The following is a 23,681-nucleotide window of genomic DNA, read 5'->3' on the forward strand; positions in this document are numbered from 1 at the left end:
AACAGCCAACTGTTGCTCATCATATTGCACCATGCCCCAGACACAAGTATGCAGTCATAGAAATACATCAAATACTACATCAAATATATCATCCAGTAAAACACAAACACACACACACACACACACACACACACACACACACACACACACACACACACACACACACACACACACACACACACACACACACACACACACACACACACACACACACACACACACACACACACACACACACACACACACACACACACACACACACACACACACACACACACACACACACACGCACACGGTGGGCCTCACTGGGAGTGGGTATGAGGTTCCCGGTATGATAGTGTTACACTTTGTGCATCATGGACACCTCACCACTCTCGCCATGTTCACGCAGCATTCAAATGGGACTCACAGATACCATCCAGTGCTGCTGGCCATTTTTTCTTTCCTCATTACATCATCCCTTTATATCAGTTAATAGGCCGCAGAGAAACACAGGGGATCAATATTCCTTACTGCTTTCTGTCAGATCTAGGAAAATATATGACAACACAGCAAGTCATCTAATATGATAGAAAATGCACGGGAGGTCTGGAGTCAGAGGCTTACTGGTTTTCATCCAAGCCCTCTCAAAAAAGTGAATGCAACCAGCATATTGGTGGGTTAGTTTAAGCATATAACTCTGCAGGGCATAATCTCAATCCTTTTTTTTTCCAATTAGTAAAAAATTGTGAAGATAAACCTGCATATAAACCGAGTTAGGATTACTGAATGATGATTGTATTCGGTACACCACATACAATACTGGACTGCATTGTAGCCTACAAGTGCAAGCAAACAATAGGGATTATCCTTAAGCATTTGGGATGTAGGTTAAACATGGCATCTCACTTCATGCTTATGGCTACAAAGCAGCATGCAAGTCTCATGCTGGCTGTGTTGCTACTACAGTTAAACAATGTTACTAAAAATTAAAGTTTAAAGCTTGAGTATTTAACATCCTCCCATGCTTCACCGCATTTACCTTTAATGCACTGGAAAGAGCAATCCACTGGTATGCAGTGTACTGGAAACAGAGGCGACCACACCGCATCCCGGATGAGCTGATTCATTTGCCCGGGTCTCAACCATTACATCTATATTTTCATTGTAGCTTGTAACGCTCATTAAAACACTCAAAATAATATATAATAAATAAATAATATATATATCCCCTCAAACAGCATACAAAACTCTGGTATTATCCGCTTCTGCAGCTGCTCAAAGCGGCGCGGAGGGAGATATATTAGCCCGATAACAACACTGATGATATGGTGTGGACCTACCTTAAAACGACAGCTGCTTCACTCGACTAAATCCGCAACATATCGTCAGATAAGCAGTTTCTTCCATGAGTAATGACTCAAGTACTACACACTCAAACACAGCGAGCTACAGCCGAAGCTAGTGCGGTGTCCTTGTGATGAAACCGTACACCTGTTTTTCGACGCGCATGGATGTTGCGGGTGTTGGTCACTGAAGGCAACTCCCTCTCCTCTCGGGGGTCACCGGGGCTCGGATAGCAATGCGGTGAAGAGGTCGCTCTGTCTCCACGTTTTACGACTGAAACCTCCAAGGAAGAGGCAACGTAGCGGCGGTGGCAGAAGTTACCGCATGTCTTGTTTGTTTTACTACAAGCGCCAGGCGCACCGCGGTCCTGCACTGCTTTAAAGCACTCGCTCCTGCCCAGAAATGGACTGAACCTGCCTCCTGTTTCCGCTTGTATTATTATTGAATGATGCGGTGGCTTCGTGCGCAAAATGGCCTCTGTTATTTTCATTCTGCAACAGTCTACCGCGAGCTTCTCATTGGGTCTTCATGTAGCCATAGAAACGCCCGCAGTTCAATCAGTGCTCACAGAGGACACAGGCCTACCGTGTGTGTGTGTGTGTGTGTGTGTGTGTGTGTGTGTGTGTGTGTGTGTGTGTGTGTGTGTGTGTGTGTGTGTGTGTGTGTGTGTGTGTGTGTGTGTGTGTGTGTGTGTGTGTGTGTGTGTGTGTGTGTGTGTGTGTGTGAGTGTTTGCGTGTGCGTGTTTGCAGCTCCCTCACTGCCAGTGGTGGGAAAAGCACTCAGATCTTGTACTGTGTGTAGGAATACGTTATTAAAAGCACAAAAGTACTATTAGCATCAATGTGTACTTAAAGTTAAAGTACCAGAACTAAAAGTATTATGCAAATTGGACCATTTTTTAAATTACTACTGCAGGTAGCTGGTGAATTTACTCTACTATCTTATTTTGTGTGTTGAATATAATTCAAATCATTAATCAACATTTGAGAAGTAACTAAAGCTATTAAATAAATGTAGTATTACGATTTCCTCTGGATTGTAATGGGGTAGAAGTACAACGTAGCAAAACATTCAAATGCTCAAGTAAAGTACAAGTCTCTCAAAATTGTACTCAAGTACAGTACTTGAGTAAATGTACGTAGTTACTTTATACCACTGCTCACTGCTGACAGGAAAATGCCACTCTACCCTCTATCTGCTGCACAGCCTTTATGGTAGGCTACATGCTGTGTGTTAATGGCCAGAACATGATAATAATACAGTGAGGATTAGAGTGATCGACAGACCCACACTGGGAATAAAAACTGGCAGCATACCATGTTGTCATCAAACTGTTTGAAGGCAAACGTTGAGCTATAAATAAGTGACAAGTAAATTACATCTTGATAACCTTGTAGAAATACTGGACATTTTGAGATAGGCCTAACTTGTGTTTAAGATAGCGTTACTAATTCTTGATTCCGAAAAGTAAAACCTAATGGGCCATATAAGCACATACATTTTCCTTATCTTCATAATATAGGCTACTGTAAATGTGCAAGCTAACACTAAGTAGGTATTGGGATTTTCTGAAGCATAAAGGATTTAGGTTAACCAAGGATATGTAAACTACTTAATATTAAGTAGGCCTATAGGCTATTGAATATATTTTGTGTAGATAGGCCTACTCTTTGTTATTCACTTCCTTGTAGGTTTTGGCAGGGATCTCTAAAATATGTTGAGGTTATGGTATTAAATAACAGAACATGATAACAATGGTTACAAATGTCGGTAGCCTACAACTATGTGATGGCAGGTATTTGGGAAAATGTAGTCTGTAGGTAGCTTCTACCCAACATTGTGGTGCATCTACACAGCAATGCTTCCTTGGTAACACTGCAAGTGTTGCATTTTCAGTTACAGGGAACATCATTATGTGAAAGTGAAAGCCTGTAACGTCCTTAACTCTGATAGGTGTGGATTTACATCAGCACTGGCATGGTGTTGGTTTCGACACACGGCATTTAAATTAAAACGGACATTTTAATGTAAGGTCTTAAACACCTAATGTGTTTCCCTGTAACAAAATGGTATATGTTTTAACACTGTCTTCATTAAGCAAAGCAACTAGACCGTGTCTTGATTTTTGATGGCTTAACTAGGGAATTCTCCCCCTCTGTGTCTGTCTATCTGCCTCTCTTACTCACACACTAAGCTGTTCTATTATTTACAGACTGGATGGTAGCCCTTTATAGTCAATGCTGGGTATCCTGTGACCATGGCAGAAAAACATGGGCTTTACACATTTAGCACTATGTTTTGCTTGTTTCAAATGCATTCATCCTCTGATTTATGTGTAGCAGATAAACCAACAGGTTGAGAACTAAATCTATTAATCTAGCTAATTTGGCATTGATTTCAAATGTGAAATCTCCCATAAAGAGACAAAGGTCTGCAGACTTGAAATGAAAAACAAGGCCCTATATGCTCATAAATTCTTAAACCTTGAGAGGGACGTTAGAGATGGTCTAGTCGTGAGTGGATATGGAACCAGACACAAAGCAAAGGTATGATCCCCCTTTCACTGTATGACATATGCCACTTAAGGAATGCATCCATACTTATGCAAATATATGACAAATACAAATCTTTCAGGTTTATGCAATGGAGTCAACTCTATAGTGTTACCTTTAACAGCACTATGGTTAATTGCGATGCAATTATGCAAAGCTAGCTCATATCATCAGCTAAACAGAAGCAACTTGCACAGCTCAACGTAAATCCTAAGGATGAAACCAAGAAGGTAATTAAATTGATGAATTGATTGAAACACATTTGTTTGATACACAAATTATACCATGGTTTTAATCAATAGATTTCCAAATGTTATGTTTATATGAAATGTAAGTCTTCCCTCTTATTAGGTCCGTGGTTTATAGTAGATCGTGAATATTACGGCCATATTTTACTGACTGATGCTTCTACATGAGGGAACTTCTAACTGGGGTTAATTAGGATGTCTTGAGTTGGACAGAAAACAAATAACTAATCTCCACTTTTAAAGCTGCAGTGTTATTTTGTTGTTCACACATGCAGCGCTTTCTTCTGTCAACATTAAAGGTTTACACATTTAGACTGTTATTGATATCTGACCTTTCTAAAGTGTCTACTAGACCACACATGTGTGGGTGTCCGTGAGTGTGTCCGTGAGTGTGTCCGTGTGTGTGTGTGTGTGTGTGTGTGTGTGTGTGTGTGTGTGTGTGTGTGTGTGTGCGTGTGCGTGCGTGCGTGTGTGTGTGTGTGTGTGTGTGTGTGTGTGTGTGTGTGTGTGTGTGTGTGTGTGTGTGTGTGTGTGTGTGAAGACAGGCATGCATTTGTTAGACCTTTATCACCAGCTCTTATGTGCAGTATAGACAGCCCTTACTGAATCCTCTGTTGCAAAGTTGGTGCCTTTTTATAGGTGGTATGTTATCCACAAACATACTCTTTGCAATCCATTCTGTCATGGCAGGCATGATGATGACTTTACATTATGTCTGGTATGTTCCAATCTTTATTTCAGACTCAAGGTCCATATCACAAAAAGACAAAACACACATCAATAAATAATATAAAAAGCTAAACACAAAACAGATAAAAACAAACAGATAAAAACATAAAATCAGTCCAATCACAGCTAGCCACACATGCTCACCGTCTGTAGAGGCTGTTGCGCCAATGTCTCCAAATCATGGAAGAGAACCGGGTAGAACTCTTCAGAGGGTTAATTAAAATCGAGATAACATGATTGTCCGAGTCTTCCAGGCGACACATGAATTTGTACATTAACTTTCTTAAAAGGGCTTGACAAGTAGGTACCCCCAAGTTAACAAACAGCTGGCTGGCACTGTGCCATCTCGGTACCCTCAGCAGCAACCGTAAAGCATCATTGTATGCAACTTTTAGTTTGTGTATGCTTCTAGCCTTGTAGTTACTCCACAGGTGAGCTGTGTACCATGGTGTACAGAAAGCTTTAAAAAGTGATACCTTGACATCTACAGAGCACTTGTGAAACTTCCGCATTAATATGTTTGCCTGGGCATACAGTTTGCAGCGTTGTCTATGGATGTCTTTGTCATCTGTGAGATCATCAGAAATATAATGACCAAGGTACTTAATCTCACTGCACACAAGAAGAATGTTGCTACTGAGAATAAAATTAGGAAATACAGCCTTTTTATCCTCTTTACTTCGCACAATCATGATGCTACTCTTCTTGGCGTTATACTTAATATTAAAATCAATGCCATACTGGGAACAAGTCCTCAGAAGCTGTTGTAAACCAGCACTGCATGGGGAGAAGATGATTAAATCATCTGCGTACATAAGGTGGTTGACAACAGTAGCTCCGATGACACAGCCAGTTTTACACAAGTTCACTTTCCTAGACAGATCATCCATGTACAGATTAAACAACAAAGGAGATAAAATCCCACCTTGCAAGACCCCATTACCAACATAAAAATGTGCAGACACAGTATTGCCCCACTTCACCTGCATAGTCTGATGTGCATACCAAAAGGCTAAGATCCTTATTGTGTACTTGAGTACCCCTCTCTGGCACATTTTGTCAAATAATTTGTAATGATTCAGTCTATCAAATGCCTTGGAAGCATCAATAAAACACAGAAACATGGTGGAATTATGGCTTCTATATTTTGCTATAATGTCTTTTAAAGCAAAAATATGCAGTAGTCCATTGGTGTTATAGGACTTTACAACACATTACAGAACATGCTAATGGCATGTCTACACAGGAGGTGTTTCAGCAACGTTCCTCAGACATCCATCTCACACGAGGAACAGAGCTGATATTTCAATCAATACACCTCTCAAAGTCATCTGCATAATAGCTTGCTTTGAGACATTTCACAAAAGACTAATTGTTTCCCTCATGGTGTCACTACAGTATAAATGTCACCAAGTCATAGCTCGGCATGTCACTAAACATAGTCAAAGGAATTATTTACCAGCCACCTCTGAGAGTCAAACATTTAAGCATTGGTAGAAGAGGTGCCACCAGTGTGCAACAATCATCAAGTGAAGTTAGTGTTGACGTGAGTGCCATCCAAAAGCTGACCTTGGATACAGAATACGCTGAAGCCAGACAAGGTCGAAAAACTACTACATTACAATCAACACAAAGCATCTGGACCTAAGCCAGCCCAGAATGCCATCCAAATCCAAATATTTATTTCCCATAATAGTATTTCTCTTTTAGGATGGCAACATGAACCTTGTCTCAATGAGTGTGACATCAGCATGTGTTATGCTTTTATGGCCTCAGCTACCAATCCTAATCCTGTCTACAATTATTCAATTATCTAATATCCAAGTTCTAACATAAACTACTGCCTCTCTTAAAATAGTCGGCAATAAAGGAGGAGATCAGGCTCGCACATGGATCTTGTGAGAAAATAACTCTATTATCTGAGCAGTAGCACTCGCTCACATCTTTCCACAGAAGCTTTCCAAAGAGATCCACATTTGGAACAGCTGATACTGAGGTTCACTATTCTGGCCAATGTTAAATTGGTACAGTGGTGCTGAATGAGTTGATGGCTTATGAGTGCATGAGGACAATGTCTGGCAATGACATCATGCCACTTTCACTTATAATCCAGACTTGCTTTGATGTCTAAGAGCTGACCAGGTGAAATGCCTTATCAAATCTGTGAGAGATATAATGGCGGCTGATGTAGAGTCCTGCATCATCTCCCTGCTTAACGTTGTTACTGAAGTGCATGTTGCCCCTTTACCTTCTGTTTATGGTTTTAGGATCATTTTGTAATGTAAAAATATTATTAAGTGTCCTTTTTTGTAGTGCATAAATTACTGGTAGTCAGACGTCTATCAAAAATAAATCTTCTTTGACTGGTCTAAAGGTACATTTCCAACTAGAATAAGAAGAACAAATGCGACCGTAATTCAACCGCCGAAAATAAAATAATCACTTCATCTAACACGCACCCTGGCTTCTGCTATGCTCTCTCAATCACAGAGACCCGGTGAAAATGCCTGTGCCACTCACTTTTTAACACAAGAAACAGCACTCCATTGTGATGAAATACTGTATGGGGGAAGCTGACAGAGGAGAGACAAGGATGGAAGAGATAAGATGAAGGCTAAAATAATTTAAAAAAGACACAATGGAGGAAGAAGCAGAGATGCAAGATAGTAAGCTTTATACAAGCGAAAATCCTCATGTTTACCTATTCACATGTGATTACCTCATTGGCTGCATACTGTGTGACAATGCATATTACTTTAATGCATGTTCTAAAAAGAAGATAGATATATGCAGAGATTCAAATCCCTGTTTTACAAATTCCTGTTTATGTGCTGATAGAAAATAAGTGAATGCCCTCAAGATGCCAAAAATGTATAAATGAAGCGAAACATTTGCAAACAACATGTTTTCCTGGAGTCATTATTCAATAACATTGCCCACCTACTACCACTTTAAACTGAAACATACCATACTTTAAACCTGATAAACTAATTTTCTTCATTTTAATGACACTCTTTCATTGTTCCAAGCTGACAATGTCAGTTACTTCATAATGAGTTACAATATTTAATGTTCAGCACATCTGCATAGCACCGTAAAAGGCATGCCTTGCTGTTTTCTCTACCGTCAGATGAGGAGTCAGCAGCTGTCGAACATTCGGAGGCAGCTCACACCAACAGAGGCTGTAGTTGCATAATGAGTCTCACACTGTAATTACAACAGCAGGACAGGATGCTTTTAGGCGACCAGAGTGCTAATTTCTCTGACGATGTCTCACTCGTGCAATTTCCTGAAGTGCGAAGTTTAGGTGATAAAACTTAATTTCTTAATCACAAGCAGCAAATGTGTTTAGACCCGATGACTGACATGCCAATGGCAATTACAAAATGGACCCCTTTTATAACTTCAAATAGTATGTTTGATTAGATTAGTATAATTGAACATATTAAAGATGTAATCCCTACAACGATCTGCATGTGCTTTTGAAAAATCCCCAGGAGATTATAGATGAACATTGACATATCTAAACAATTATAGGATAACTCATTACGTTTGGCAGAGACATTAGTGGGTCGCAGAAGATGAAGGTTTCCCCCAGGTAGAGCTGTACCTATTCAATCAAACCGCCATCCTTGTGATTAGAGGACGACCCAGTTTACCTACAGAGCTTCAGTTGCTTCGACTAGCTAACAATCATCAGGACCAAACCCTGTGTCCTTCTTTGTGTTCAGTGCTGAAAACAATTGTTAGCTTGCTAATAGACTAAACTAAGTTGATGACCATGGTAAATACCATACATGCTAATCATCAGCAAGTTAGCATTGTCATGTATAGCACCAATGGGCCTTCATCACAGAGATGCTATCATGGCTCTACACTCGTTTCCATTATGCTTTATGTTTGAGTACGATTATAATAATCGCTGTACAGGGATCATTGTGATACCACTACATACGGTATGATGTGTTACTACCCCCACCCTAATATTGAAACATCTAATCTGACTCTTGGAGTTCATAACCTCATGCACCTCTCGTGTTTCCTTATCGGGGCATGGAGCGAAGGCAGAGCGGCGTACGCACGTTATACAACATTCCTCTTCATGTTTCCCACGTGTGTCTTCTAAACACATTACTGATAGACGCTCTCTTCGGAACACATTTCTAATATTACTCTGGCACTTCATTCACCTCAATACCCTTCACTGATGTTGGTAAGCCAGGCCTCTTCTGTGCTGCAGCTACTGCTGAGTGGATTGATAAGCAGTGTTGTGGCTGATGAAATGTTTCATATCTGGATGCTGATGTGAACTCTGCCAGAATGCTCACTAGAAGATCAGGAATGAAGATGAGACTCAACCAACATAGAAAAGACAAAATATATATTGTTAAAAAACATAAAACTGCTGGTGAATAAGATAGTTGAAAAAAGAAAACAATGGAGTTTGAGGTATTGAAATAAGAGTGCAAACAGAAAAAAATAGCGAGAATAATGAAAAGTGATGTGGCCGAGGGTAAGAGCATCTTCAAGAGAGCCTGTCCACTCGATCTGCCAGCTGGCTCAGAATGTGTCACTTGAACCTCTCTTTGAACTTTTCACACTATTAGGTGTTTTGTGAGAAAATACACACATTGTCGGATATGAGGCATTTATTTTGTAACCCTGGAGTCTCGATAGTGTATTCAAAAAATCACGATGAACAAAGCAGAGTCTCAACCTCTCTCCTATTATCTATATCTATGTCTTACTATTTGTTTAAGAAAATGTCCTGCTCATTTAAAATAAAAATCACACTGTGTTTAGAAAATGTTAACGGTGTGAATACATAGCAACTCAGAGCACTTCTGTGTAACGGTACTACAAACTGTATACTTAACAAAACCAGAAGTTCCTTAATTGAATCTGCTTCATGAAAAGCATCAAATATCCCACAAAATGCAACTGATTTTATATTCCATAGCCAACATCAATGTTTAAATGCATCATTAAGCAGGAGCTAAATGTAATTTGGACTATATAATGTGTCACCAGTTTACAAAATACCTGAACATTATGCAATATCGACACCCCTTTAAATAGCTGAAATAGTTCAGATTTGACCTACCCTAGGGGGAGATGTTTTTTCATACTCTAGGTAGCTTCAACAGGCTCTCGTTTAACATGGTGATCATTGTGTTCCAGATAATAATATACAACTAATTTATAGAGCGCTTTTCAAGAAACTCAAAGACACTTTACAGGTAAGAATACATACAAAAATAATTGAAAAAACACACTTAAAACACAACAATAAGATGTTATTTTTTTATCTTGGAGAGTGCACAGACGGTATATAAAGTCCTGACAGTTTCGGACAGCCTGTTCAACGTCTCACTTGAGATTCTCAGGTGTTAGCACTCTCGTCTTTATTTGGCAACTTTTTGGGATATATCACGTTTCGCCATTGGAGTTTCAAGATATTTTAAAGCCTGCCAGTAGAGGGCATCGTGGAAGCAATACCAATTAATCTGTAAAAACATTTCTTACAAAGTTTGTGGTACATAATAATATGATGATATTAAATATACAGTAAAAGCTAAAACTCATTATCTTTAATCACGATTCACTATTAAACACAGTTTATCACCATTAATCTTAATTTCAACAAAAGGTTTGTAATCAACAACTGGATATATATTGATGTGTCTTTGCTCATCTTTGCTGCCCACACCCATATTCACTTGCTGAGTAATTATTGGATGTTATCAGCGGTAGAGAAACCAGCTGGCGTTGCTTATACAGAGTTGGCAGAATCAACTGCATTACAGCTCTTTCCTTCATACCCTTGCTACAGTAATGAGCCTGTTAGGGGAAAGTATTTATTTAAATAAAATGAAAAACATCAGAATTATGTCTTTTTTTTAAATCGTTATAGCAATCCTCTTATGGATTTTTAGCTTCTTCTCTGGCGTGTAATTAAGTAATGGTTCAAATAATCCTATCAGACCTATTGACAGATCAGGGACATTATGAGGCAACAGGAGGATTAATCCAGACTAACCACGCTGCACGCAATAGTACTGATACAAAATGGTGCAAAGGATGATCCACACATAATCAGTTCACACAAAGTAAACACACATCCTGTCTCAATCCTCTGAGTCTCTCTAAGAGGGTACAAACAGCAACGATGACAAGATATTTGTATTTAGAAAACAAAAAAAGTTGAGGTAAGAAATGGTCTTGAGTGAAATAAACACTTTAATGTTTTATTTTAAAAGGTGTTAAAGTTAACACAGGCCTTTCACTTCTCATTTCCAGTCGTCTATGTTGGGTCACAGCTTCAGCTCAAACAGGAAATGGGAATAATGTAAAAGTAGAAATGTGTTCTGCTGTCTGTGAGGCAAAGACATCTGTTAAAGGCTGAGATTTGTTTTAGGATGAGGAATGTGACCCATGAATCTCCCTCTTCCTTCTTTGGTAACAGCGCTGCTCTGCAACATCAAACAAGACCTAAATAGCTAAATCAGATTTGATCACATGACCCAGAGAAATATTTGTGTATTTAGCCAAAGGGGGGTGAACAGAGAAGAAAAATGTAATGAGGGCTTTTTTATTTATTAACATTGGACTTACATTTGCTGAGAGCCAAGACATGTTTTTGTGTTTTTTGTGGATGTGTGAATATTCTGTTATCTAACAATTCAGCCATGTCAACTGTACAGGATAATACAAAGTTAATGTAGTGTTAACAGCTTGTTTCTGCTGCTCCCAAGTGGTCAGAAAATCAGTTCATGCAGTTTATAATATATGTTCCCTGTAAGTAATGTACAGTAGGCCTTATTAGACTAGTCTACAGATTATACTGTATATTATCATTATGCAGAACACAAAAAAAAAGGTTTTACAGCTCATGTCCCTATTTGCTCAAAGTGAAGATTATAATTGTTTCATATAATTGTAAAATATGTTAAAAAAAATAATGTTTTTGCTTCTCTTTGGGCTAAACCGGTGTTGACAATTCGACAGTTTCAAAAAGTAAAAGCCCTAAAAAGGTTTTCATGAATCTGTCATATTTCACTACACTGAATTATCTTTCCTTGCATTTTACAGAGCCGCACTGCAGAGAGTTAACAGCACAGTAGTAGATCCATGCTGCTGATTCCAGTTCAGTATTGATGTCCTGTCTCCCCTGGGGACCACTTTTAGTGAGAAGAGACCTGCGTCAGCACTTAGTGAGCACTAGCCAGTGATGAGGAGCACATACCATCAGCTAATGCTCAAATAAAAAAAGAAAATACAATGAATGTGTCAATAATTGCACAACAGTTGCTGCTGACAGAGTATATTTTCAATGAAGTGAAGTAATCCTATCATTTACACCGGCGTAGTAAGTTGTTTTTATGCTGTCATGTGGGTTTCATTGATCACAAGCAGGAATAGAAAATCCCACTATCTGTAGAGGCTACATCTGTACAGAGTAACATGACATTTAATGCTGAGTCTAACACAACTGTAATCTCATATGCAGTGTGGAACATAATGGAGCCATTTATGTAATGTTTCTGATAAAGGACAACATCAGAATTATTCATCCATCATCCATGTTGTGTTCTGTATTCTCTCCAACATGGTATTGAAATGTAAATGCACATGCATTGCTTTTTAACTATACGCCCCTCCCTTCCTCTGAGGTGTTATAACCACAGTGTTATTGAACAAGCTGTGTGTCAGTGGCTGACACCAGTAGAAGAGCTGTGCCCCTGACCTCCAAACATCATTGGTCAGCGAAATGGGGAGGGGGAGATATACTGCAGTGTCTTTTTTTCTGCTGAGGGCAGAGACAACATGCTACAACATTACTGCTGCTTCTGCCTACGGCGTTCATGTATGTCAATTAACCTTTCCTTGTTCCACATCTAAAATCTCTCCATCTGTCAGTGCATGTATCCCCCTTTTCACATCAGTGCAAAATAAGTCAAGCAAAACAGACTTAAATGACAACGGCTTTTTTACGGAAATCTTTCTCTTGATAAACTGCACAGATACAGTAGATTCCCATTTCGTCAGACAATTGCAATGCACTGCTGTGAGACTGCAATTAACTGCTTTAGCCACTTCATTAGGTTGTTTATGGGGTAAACACACAGATATAGGATTGCACAAAGTGATTTTTTTTTAGTATGTGGTGAGGATTTGAACATGTCAATAATGATTTTACTGAGTGAGGAAATGTACAGGATTGCATAACAAAGGTTTATATCCAGTCCACCATGTAAAGCGGTGAAACTCCATAAGGGCAAACTCACCTTTGGTTTAGAGGCAATCCAAAACTCCAGAGAATCAGCCTGCAAATGAGGGAGAGGAGATTTACCCGAGCCGGTAAGATGAAGAATGTGGCACACACACTTCCATTGATGGAGCTGCTGCCCCCCTCCAGTTATCCCTCTTGCGTGAGTGGATTCAATCACACGTACGCATGACATGCACTAGCCACTCTCAGGCTAAGTGAAACATGTACAGCATTGCCTTTCATTTAGTCCACAGCACAGTACAGTGAGGGTGTTTCTGCTCACACATTCCAGTGCCGAGTTGTTTCTCCTTTGAGACTCGGATGTGCATCTAATTCCCGTCAGGTTTCATGACAGGGTTTTCCTCCTTCCTCGGCTGAGCGGTTGACAGTGCACTTTATGATTGATATTAAAGCACAATCGAGCTGCAACAACTCTCTGCTGCAACATTTGCTCTGGCTCTCATCACGGCCCTTTCTGTCCCCATGAGCCTCGTGCACTATTTTATAGCGACAGAAAACCCCTGTCTCTTGTTTATTTATCATATCTCTAACTTGACCACCACCACAGAGCTGACCATGGTAGCTCTGTCTCCACTTTGAACAGGTCTTCTACAATCCAGCCATTGGCACAAAGCCCTGTAAACTGCCTCGGCTTAGCACCGGGCTAAACCAATCAGGTGGCCTGAGGTCTATCCCAGGACGAACCTGCTCTATTAATCTGAGGAAAGGATCAAGCGCAAAATACTATGGAGGACAAGAGAAGACGTTTTTTGCAGAATTGCTTTTGTTGGGACATCGTAAGGTTTCCTGCTGGGCACATTGTAGTAACACTAACAAAGATCTGCAGCACAGTTGTCCTTGTGTATAATTTAAGTACGGGAGAACATGTGCTGTGATAAAAGGTCACAGGGTCAGTGTCCCCCTCCATTAATCTTGAAATGATCCATAATATATTAGCAAAGAGAGAGTAGGAAAAGAAGGGGAAATACTGTTAGCTGACATGCCTCATCATAAAGCTCTTAAGCTGCTAGCAGGCTAAAAATGGGTGTTCACATGGTACTGTGTATATAAACAAACAGGCTTGTATCCATTCATTGTGGACTTAAGTTAAATAAATCATTAATTTCAGCAGCACTTTGACACAGTACAGCTTTGAACCGTATCAGTGTTGGCTTCGAATTAATACTATACTTTGGAATGGTGAGACAAGTGATCTGTTGTGTGAAAGCTAATTGACCAATGTGGTTCAAGTGTCTCGGTTGTATGATATGATTGAAGATTTAAAATGACACATGATATTCCAGTGAAAATATGTTCAGTGACTGAGCTGTCACCAGGATGTTAAAGTCTTTCCCGTTGGAGTGAAATACACTTGAACAGACATAACTGACTATAATGGATGAAATGGTACATCACGTCCCCATCAATTACAAGGAGTTCATTGCTTTTGAATTTGATATTGCAGAGTGTGTAGGTTGATTAACTCTACTTCCAATTTATGACTCATTTAACATGCAGGTCATTTCTGCTTTTAAATGTCTGCTGACCTTTCAAAATGGGTTTGGCCATTTGGTTATCGTCTGATTTATTGGTGTTTGGACTGTCTCAATAATGCACTTACTTGTAGCCTAGAACTGTTGTGATATATATACTGTTCAACACATTATTTTCACCTCATTAACTTGCATTGTATATACTGGGGGAAATGCATTTATATTCTTTTATAAACTTATCATTTTAAACAAGAAAATAACAATACAATCTTACAGATAAGCGATGAACTGTCATTCATGGCTCGGGTTTATTTAGCAAAAAAGCAAAATGGCCTAAATGTATTGTAGACTCAGGATGTATGTTTTTCATAGTTTTGCAGGTGGCATCTTCTGCCAAAATAGCTTGATGTCACCAGAGGAAGGGCAAAATAAAACAAAGAGCAGTATCTCCCTGTGTTTCCTGTCACATCGTTACCATCTGCCCTAGTATGATATATAAATGTTTCATTTTTTGTCTTAACCCACAGATCCTGTGTTGATCCTCTAGTCTCACAATTGTCTCAGTCATTGTGTTCTTAAGTGCTCATACTTATTTGAGCAATTATAAATAAAGTAGACGAAAAGGCTTTAGTAATACAAAATTCCACACCTCAAATAAATGAAAGAACTAAACTGGGGCCGAAATGGACTGTTGCTGTGATGGTAACTGGCTCAATAACAGTATTTGACTGCCCTCTAGTGGTTCTTGAAAAAACGTACCCAGTTATTTTTTTGACCAGTTTATCTCACTTAAGTTTCACTTCTCTTGTGGGTTGAATGAGGACATTTAAAGTAGGATTTAAAGTTATGCAACATAATGAAAATATGAAAAAATAATTACATTATTATATTTATTATCATATTCCTGTTTTCTGGACCTAACATCTGGACCAAAGGAGAGTTAATGGACTTTACCACTGCGCTATAACCTTTAAAGTGTCCTTAGTAGAGGCACATAAGGTCAATGAAAGAGTGTGCTGAGGCTGTGAAGCTCTCATGCTTGTGTATGAATGCATGGTTGTGTGTTGTGTTTAAATGAATAAGTATATTCAAGTTCAGCAAATCTACCCTTTGTATATAAAGCATATTTTTGAATATGCTTTACTTTTTATAGGCATATTTTCAGCCCCCCATACTGTATTTTAGTCTATTTTAATTTAAGTTATGGATTTGATGCATTCTTTCTGCAGGCACTATTGCAATTTGTGGGAAACAATGAATCTGTGAAAGTTAAATGAAAACATACAGTAAAATATTGGTTTTTTGTATGCATGTAAGGCAAACTAATACGTTTGTACCCCTATGCAGATCTACTGACCAGAGCACAGGCAGAGGCTTTCTTCTCTCAGGTTTTCTTAGTTCTGCATCTGGACTGGTGCAGTGTGTATTTTAGGCAACCACATGCAACAGAGAATCACTCAATGCCACCCATATTTCTTTAGGCAGCAACTGTTCTTAAAACAGAAACACACATTTATTGGTCACACTTTATTTGAATCACCTTTCCTACTAGACTATAAAAGGTGTGTGCATTATAGTTGAACTATGGAGTACACAAATCAAGTGATACTAGAATTGATCCTGTCTGATCCTGAATAAGGCTTTTTTGTGTTGACTCATTCTACTCAATTCAAAAATATATAATGTTTAAATGGATCCACTGGAGTTTGTGTGTGACCCTATTATCAAGTTTTGGATAACTTGGTGTCAACTTTCACATATGCCTTATGCCTTAAGATGGTATTGCTTGTTACATAACTGCTTTGTAAATGACAGAACTGTGGTGCCTGGCATTTCAGACTGGGCCAACCTGTTTTTTCCCCACAAATAGCCAGAAGTCAGAGGTGCAGAGTACAGTCATGATCAGTTTCCAGAATATATTTCTCCTAAACTATGCCTCAAACAACTGAAAATAACTCATAAGAGAGCACAGAGTTAACTGGGAGGAGTCAAATAGGTAAGCAGCATGTTATCAATTTCTTACTTACAGGGTAAACTTGCTGCCAGTTTTGCTCCTCCAAATGTCTTGTACTTTACTCGCAATTAAATCAACGGTATTTGTGTTGTTTACGGTGTGCATCATCCCGAATTAACAGAGCACTAACCGGATCGGCTGATCTATTTATATCACAACACATCTGAAGCTCATTTTTAGGCGATCATTTTCGGATAATTTCACGGTTTACGCTGATATTGTTCGATTGGGATACTCGCCTCCAATACAATACCAAACTCCGTAAACTGGCATCAACTTTAAATCCCTCATAGCCTACATTACGGTATGTTTTGTAGATGTAGGTATTTTCAAACACTGTCTTCACCACGCCTTTCAAAAACATTACCGCTGTCTAGAGACATCTTTATTTCATGCGCGACACGCAATCTTAGGAACTTGATCAAACTGTAGGTTTGCAGGAAGTGAGGAAGAATTTAACTCAAAGTTCCCGAATCGTCTGTTTATACGCTTGCATGGAACAGTTACATCCTCTTGTGGACCTAGAGACAATGCTGGGGAAGTGAAACCCGAGTTTCAAATGTCTCACTTCCGTATATTCTTGCTTTGCAGCGTGTGCTTCATAAACCTCTACTTAGACTCTTTGCTGTGCTGCTGAGGAACACATGTTGTTCTGGAAGTGAATGCCTTCGGTTTCAAGTCCATGAAGTCTAGATTCAAAATATAAAATGGCAAGGAAAAATCCGGTAAGAACTGCAACTTTTATATGCAAAACGTTAGCTAGACAATAGTGTTTATTGTGTCAATGTGACACTATGATTTTATGATTCCTAGTAATACCCATATGCCTACCGTACAAGTAGCCTAGGCCTACTATATGCCTGTGGAAAAGAGATTTCTGTAGGCAGCTTTTTAAATGTATTAGTTATTATATTTGTGAGAAATATAACGTTTTTCCTCACTAAAACACATGTATGGGGCATTCTACCAAATTAGTACAAAGTGCGGTCCCACAACAAGAAAAACTATTAAAAAAAACAATTAAGTATTAAGACATAGATATTTACTAAGAATATGTTATGGTCTATTTAAACACAAGGCATTACATTATATAGTGATAAGCTTAATATATACAAAAACATCATGTATGGGGTACTTTCTATTGGGAAGTAGCTGTCCCCAACCCTGATCTCAGATATATAAAAAGCATGGCTATGAAGTGTTTTGCTCAAAATACCAAACAGATCATGCATTCTAGCCTCATTCCCCTCTATTTCAGCCTGTTACTAAAGTGCTGATTCTGGGTCAGTAGCTTAAAACATTCACACTTCAACAGAAGGCTTGTTATGAGTTAAGATTAAGCAATACAGTTGAGGGAACATGATACAACCTTGAGAGCAAAATACTGTGGTCACTACCGAAACACTGGATGTTTTGAAAAAAATTAAGTATATTGACTTATCAACTAAAATGATATGATACTAATTGGTTTAATGTATGTTCAATTTCAACAATCATCAACTATGGAATCAATATGATCAGTGTAAGGGAACATTCTGTGTAGCAATGCAGTGGGAGTCACCGACTCAGGAAGGAGACACGGTAGAGCAGGAGCTTCAATGTCAAACACTGGAGGTTTATTTGGAGTTACGGCCGGAGGATTCACATCACAAGTCACAGCAGTCACGGTCTGACTGCACGGGTGGATTGCCACGTCAATTCTAAAGAACTCTACCTCAGACCCCTGTATTTAGCTAGTTCTGAGAGCATCATCAACATGCTGCATAACAAGATAAAATCATAACACCTCTATCAGCTGACGCTAACAGGCAGGAACAGGGAGACAGAACACTGAGAGCACGGCAGCCAAGGTTACGAGGTGCGTGTGCTCAGTCAGGACAGTTTGAACTGATAAACTGGGTCAAAGTTATGGGCCTAGGAAAATATTTCCACAACAATCAGTATTATGCATTTTACAAAGAAAGTTTGCATTATGAATTGTATAAATTGAGCTTTGAAATTTGATTACAAATTAAATTGCATTGATTTAATTGTGAAAACCCTCAAGAAATATTTTGTATTTTTGAAATACTATTTAGAGAAGGGAAGGTAAAACAATCTTAACAGGTTGATATAATACTTTTTTACTACAGTGTATGTTTCGGTAGTGACCATTTTTGGTAGAGGAAGAACATTCCAATACAGTCTGAAAATATACGGTTATTTTACTAGATATGTGTAATTTAGATATGGTACAAAATATATATGGACAAAGTTTTGGGGAAAAAACATACAACATTTCAAAACTGTTCAAACCTGACTTTGCACCAATTCGGTAGAATGGCCCGTATATGTTTTGTATCATAGTGGCACTAATTAATATGTTATATCAACAATAGATCAAATGAAATGACTGTGAATTACATGACCAATATTGGTCATCATAGTGATAAAACGGAAATGTATCACATAACCAAACTCAGTGCCCCTCACCTCTCTGAAGCATTTAGTGTATTTTAGCTTGTTGCATCAGTTAGACAGCCTAAGCAACTTTCCTGTTTTGATTTACTCTCAGAAGTGTCAGGCAGAGGTTTTAGCAAAAAATCTCTTAAAAAACACTGAAGGCTAATATATGATCCCAGATAAAAAGCTAGCAACCAGCTGGAATACATGGTGGAATAAAGAGGCAGATATTTGTCTTACGAGTTAGTCAAGACAGAGCTAAAGGAGGAGTAAATATTGTACTTTGTCAGAAACACAACTCCAAATATTTCCTAATGTTTCTCTTTATCTTATGGATCTGTACACAGGTAGCTGTTTGTTAACATACTTGCCATATTTACATATTAGTTAATACAATACTAGTGTTATTGTGCTTGTGCTTCCTATAATTTGCCAAACAAACAAAAAGTACGTAGATTTAGGATTACACAGATTGTTTTTCTTTCTCTTTTTTTAAAGGTTTTTGAAACGATGAATGCCCTAAATTGCCTTCTGCCGACGATGATCATCATATGTTGCTTGATGCCGGGACCGCACAATTGCGTAGCTTTGCCGAGGAAGACTTCCTGCCATGTGCATGACAGCATAGCTGACTGCAGCCACCTCAGCCTCAGTGCGGTCCCTCAAAACCTTCCCAGCAACATCATCAGCCTAGATTTGTCTCACAACAGATTGAAAAGCATCCCCCCTGTGTCTCTATCCCCATACCCGGGCCTCTGCCGTCTCAGTGTCAGTCACAACAGTATCACCAAGCTGGACCCGGGACTGTGCCAGGCACTGCCTCTGCTGCAGACACTGAACATGGGACACAATCAAGTGCATGTGCTGAAGAAGGAGGACGTGAATCATTGCACCAATCTAACATGGTTGATTATGGCTAGTAATAAGCTAAAGCTACAAGGAGAGCCCTTCTCTGCACTACAGGTACAGATGCCACACTGATGAGTTAGATCAAAAATAGCAGGAGATACGTTTATTGTAAGGTTCATGAGCTATATGGGTGCGATAATGGTGACAAAAATGAGTAAAATAAGTGAATAGTTATTTTTCTGCCTCATTATTTCACTACAATATTTTTGATATTCCTCTTAAATATTTAATTAAATAACTAAATGTATTTTTTTTTCTCCTTTCATCATTCAAAGAAACTTCAAGTCCTTGATGTGTCCTTAAACAAACTGCAGTCAGCCAAGCTCGGCACTCAGATTCAGCTGCCCAACCTCGTGAGCCTCAATCTGGCTTTAAATGACTTCACCACTCTGATGAAAGATGACTTTTTATTTCTTAACAATTCATCCTCTCTACTTGTCCTCAACATGTCATGTGTGCCTCTAAAAACGGTAAGAAACTTACCTAGAAATAGGAAAGGAAATATTGTTGTCAAAACTGGAACCAGGGATAGAAAGTAGTCAATGGAGAGCCATGCTTTCAGTTGTCTGTTTTGTTTCCCTATTTTCGTCTCACTACAAGATATCTTTGTTTTGTTGTGTTGCAGTTGGAGTCTGGCAGCTTTAAACCCATTTCAGGCCTACGTACTTTAATCATGGATGGAAGCAATATGGACACACAAGGTTTTTCTGAACTCTGCTCAGAGTTGTCAGCGACCACTATTGAGGCCCTGTATCTCCGGAAGATGAAGCTGGCAAAACTCACAAACGCAACCTTTAAAGCGCTACAGAAAACAAATCTAACCTATTTGGATATGTCCCATAATGACATGGTTAACATTGAAAATGGCTCATTTCTATGGCTGTCCAGGCTTCAGACCCTTGTTTTGTCTGACAACAAGATTAAGCAACTAAACAAGAACACATTTCAGGGCCTTAAAAGTTTGAAAAAACTCCAAATGACAAAAGCTTTTGTGAAAAAAGACGCCACAACTATTGGAAATTTCTCCTTCCAACCCTTAAGTGCCCTGGAGAGTTTGATATTACAGAGAACAGCAGCTCAAGAAATCACAGAGCACACATTTACAGGCTTGACAAGTCTTAAAGAACTTGATATGAGCTGGAGTAGCTATAGCTCGCTCAGAAACATAAACAACAAGACCTTAGTCTCACTGGCGGGGTCGCCTCTCAGAAGGCTAAATCTCACCGGAACAGCTATTGCACAGATTGATCCTCAAAGCTTCTCTGTCTTGAGAAACCTCACCACGCTTCTCCTAGATTACAACTTTATCAAGCAAATTCTAACTGGGAAGGAGTTTGAAGGCTTGGATCAAGTTGAAGAGATTTACATGTCGAATAACCAGCAGACAGTCCATCTAAAGTCCACGTCTTTTGTTAACATGCCCAACCTTAGAGTCCTGACTTTGAGAAAAAGTCTTACGGCCGAAGCTGTGAACCTGGATCCCTCTCCATTCAGCCCCCTGACCAACCTCACTTTCCTGGATCTCAGCAACAACAACATTGCTAATATCAGAGAAGATATGTTGAAGGGGCTTGCAAACCTGAAAGTGTTGAAGCTCCAGCACAATAACATAGCCCGTTTGTGGAAGAGTGCCAACCTTGGTGGGCCAGTGTTGTTCCTTAAACACACACCCAGGTTGGTAACTCTTCAGATGGATAGTAACGGGCTCGATGAGATACCAGCAGAGGCTCTAAGAGGGTTGGGTAACCTCCGTAACCTGAATCTGTCCTCCAACCTTTTTAATCGTCTGAAGGACACCATTTTTGATGATCTGGACTCACTGCGGGTTTTAAATTTACAGAAGAATCTGATCACAGCTGTGAGACCAGAAGTGTTCAAAACTCCTCTGGCCAACCTCAGCCTGCTTGTCATGGACAAAAATCCATTTGACTGTACCTGTGAGACCATGCTGTGGTTTGTGACATGGTTAAATGAAACAAATATGACCCATGTGCCGGGTCTCAGGGACCAGTATCTGTGCAACACTCCACTAGCTTACTTTAACCGCTCCATCATGGAGTTTGACCCCCTTTCTTGCAAAGACATGACTCCATTTCAGACCCTATACATACTGAGCAGCACTGCTGTCGTCATGCTGATGGTTACTGCATTTGTGGTGCGGTACCAAGGCTGGAGGATTCTGTATTATTGGAACATATTGATCAATCGCACATTAGGATTTAGCGATGCCCACGTTGCAGAGGGCTGGGAATTTAAGTATGATGCTTACATCATACATGCAGAGCAAGACAGCAGCTGGGTGGAGAGGAGACTTTCCCCTTTAGAGAATGACAAGTGCAAGTTTTGTTTGGAGGACCGAGATTCACTGCCAGGTATGTCACAGCCTGCCTCAATCTTGGATAATATGAAAAAGTCCAGAAAAATCTTGTTTGTCGTCACTGAAACCCTTCTCAGAGACCCCTGGTGTACAAGGTAAATCAAACAAACACTGTTTTTGACTTATACAGAATCAAGCAAAATCTAATCTATGCCATTAGGAAATGTGTGATGTGTAGTTTATTTGGTATGGGTTTCATACTGTAGGTATTTATGTTACATATTGATAAAATTAGTTCTCACAGATTTGTGTCTCTTTTACCCTTTTCTTTTCCTTATCCAGATTTATCGCCCAACATGCAATTCACCGGGACATTGAAGCCAACAGGGACTCTGTGATTCTGGTCTTCCTGCAGGATGTTCACGACTACAAGTTATCCCGATCACTCTACCTCCGCAGGGGCATGTTGCGTCCATGCTGCATTTTGGATTGGCCTGTCCATAAGGAGAGAGTGCCGGCCTTTCATCAGAAGCTCCTGATGGCACTTGGCATGACTAATCGATTGATGGACTGAATATATTTCATTGGGACGAATGGGAAATTCCATCTTGAATATTAGTTCCTAGTATGTGTTCAGTGGTTACGAATTGCAATCTGAATTTGCCCCCTTGTATATACACTTAAATGTATATGTATTTTAATTGCACTGCAGCGTTACATTAACAACAATTATTCAAATGGTTTAAGTGAAAAGTGGTGTTCTGTGTGATCGCCATAATGTTGTTTTAAAAAAGCTTTAGCTTAACAGTTACATTTTTATACGCATTCTATTAAGAAATGTCCTTCTTGTCATTTAAAATAGAAAAGGCAATACTATTCCATGTTGTTTTCATGAACTTTTCCATTTATAAAGTGTTTGCTAAAAGGTTGGCTCAAGTCCAATAAATGCTTTAAAAAATAACCTTTATTTGAATTATTTCAGTTTTTATATTTATGGCAGGAAGTGGCTTTTGAAAGCATCAATTAGGTAGAAAAACGATTTAATGTCTACTTTTATGAAGTAATCATATTGATAATTCATTATTGCATTGATAGAAAGTCCCCGTAATTTTCCAAAATAGCAAGGAATAAATCACCTCTTTGTGATCAGCTTTAATATAGTGGGGCATGCCCCCCCGGGAAGATTTTTTTTAAATATTGAAGTTAGATGCATCAATCTGGTGCACTTTGAAAGCAAAATGAAGAGATATATGGATACCTCTCAACATCCATATGAAACAACTGTAAACAGATTTACTTTTTCTTTATGGATATAAAAGAAAGTAAAGCCTGACCTACTGGCGGCTGGTTAAATGACTCCTCGTCCCTGAGTACACTC

At 39.2% G+C, this 23,681-nt stretch overlaps 2 protein-coding genes across 4 annotated transcripts in view; one reads left to right on the plus strand and one right to left on the minus strand.

Annotated features, from left to right (window-relative positions):
- sorbs2a (sorbin and SH3 domain containing 2a) overlaps positions 1-1,789 on the minus strand; it is a 46,297-nt gene extending 44,508 nt beyond the window's left edge. For 2 of the 3 annotated variants that reach the window (XM_034085383.2, XM_034085376.2), the window contains exon 1: positions 1,323-1,789. The gene's annotated coding sequence lies outside the window, so the exon portion shown is untranslated. The remainder of the gene's footprint in view (positions 1-1,322) is intronic. The other variant, XM_034085368.2, reaches the window with a different exon arrangement.
- Positions 1,790-16,668: 14,879 nt separating this feature from the next.
- Positions 16,669-23,264, plus strand: LOC117448219 (toll-like receptor 3). The gene is given in 6 exon segments (XM_034085408.2): positions 16,669-17,360; positions 19,576-20,040; positions 20,262-20,456; positions 20,612-22,458; positions 22,646-22,790; positions 22,792-23,264. Coding segments are annotated over 6 exon segments (2,721 nt in total). The 5' UTR covers positions 16,669-17,342; the 3' UTR covers positions 22,843-23,264.
- The last annotated feature ends 417 nt before the right edge of the window (positions 23,265-23,681 follow it).

Source organism: Pseudochaenichthys georgianus, chromosome 1, assembly GCF_902827115.2.
Source record: "Pseudochaenichthys georgianus chromosome 1, fPseGeo1.2, whole genome shotgun sequence".
Classification (NCBI taxonomy): domain Eukaryota; kingdom Metazoa; phylum Chordata; class Actinopteri; order Perciformes; family Channichthyidae; genus Pseudochaenichthys; species Pseudochaenichthys georgianus.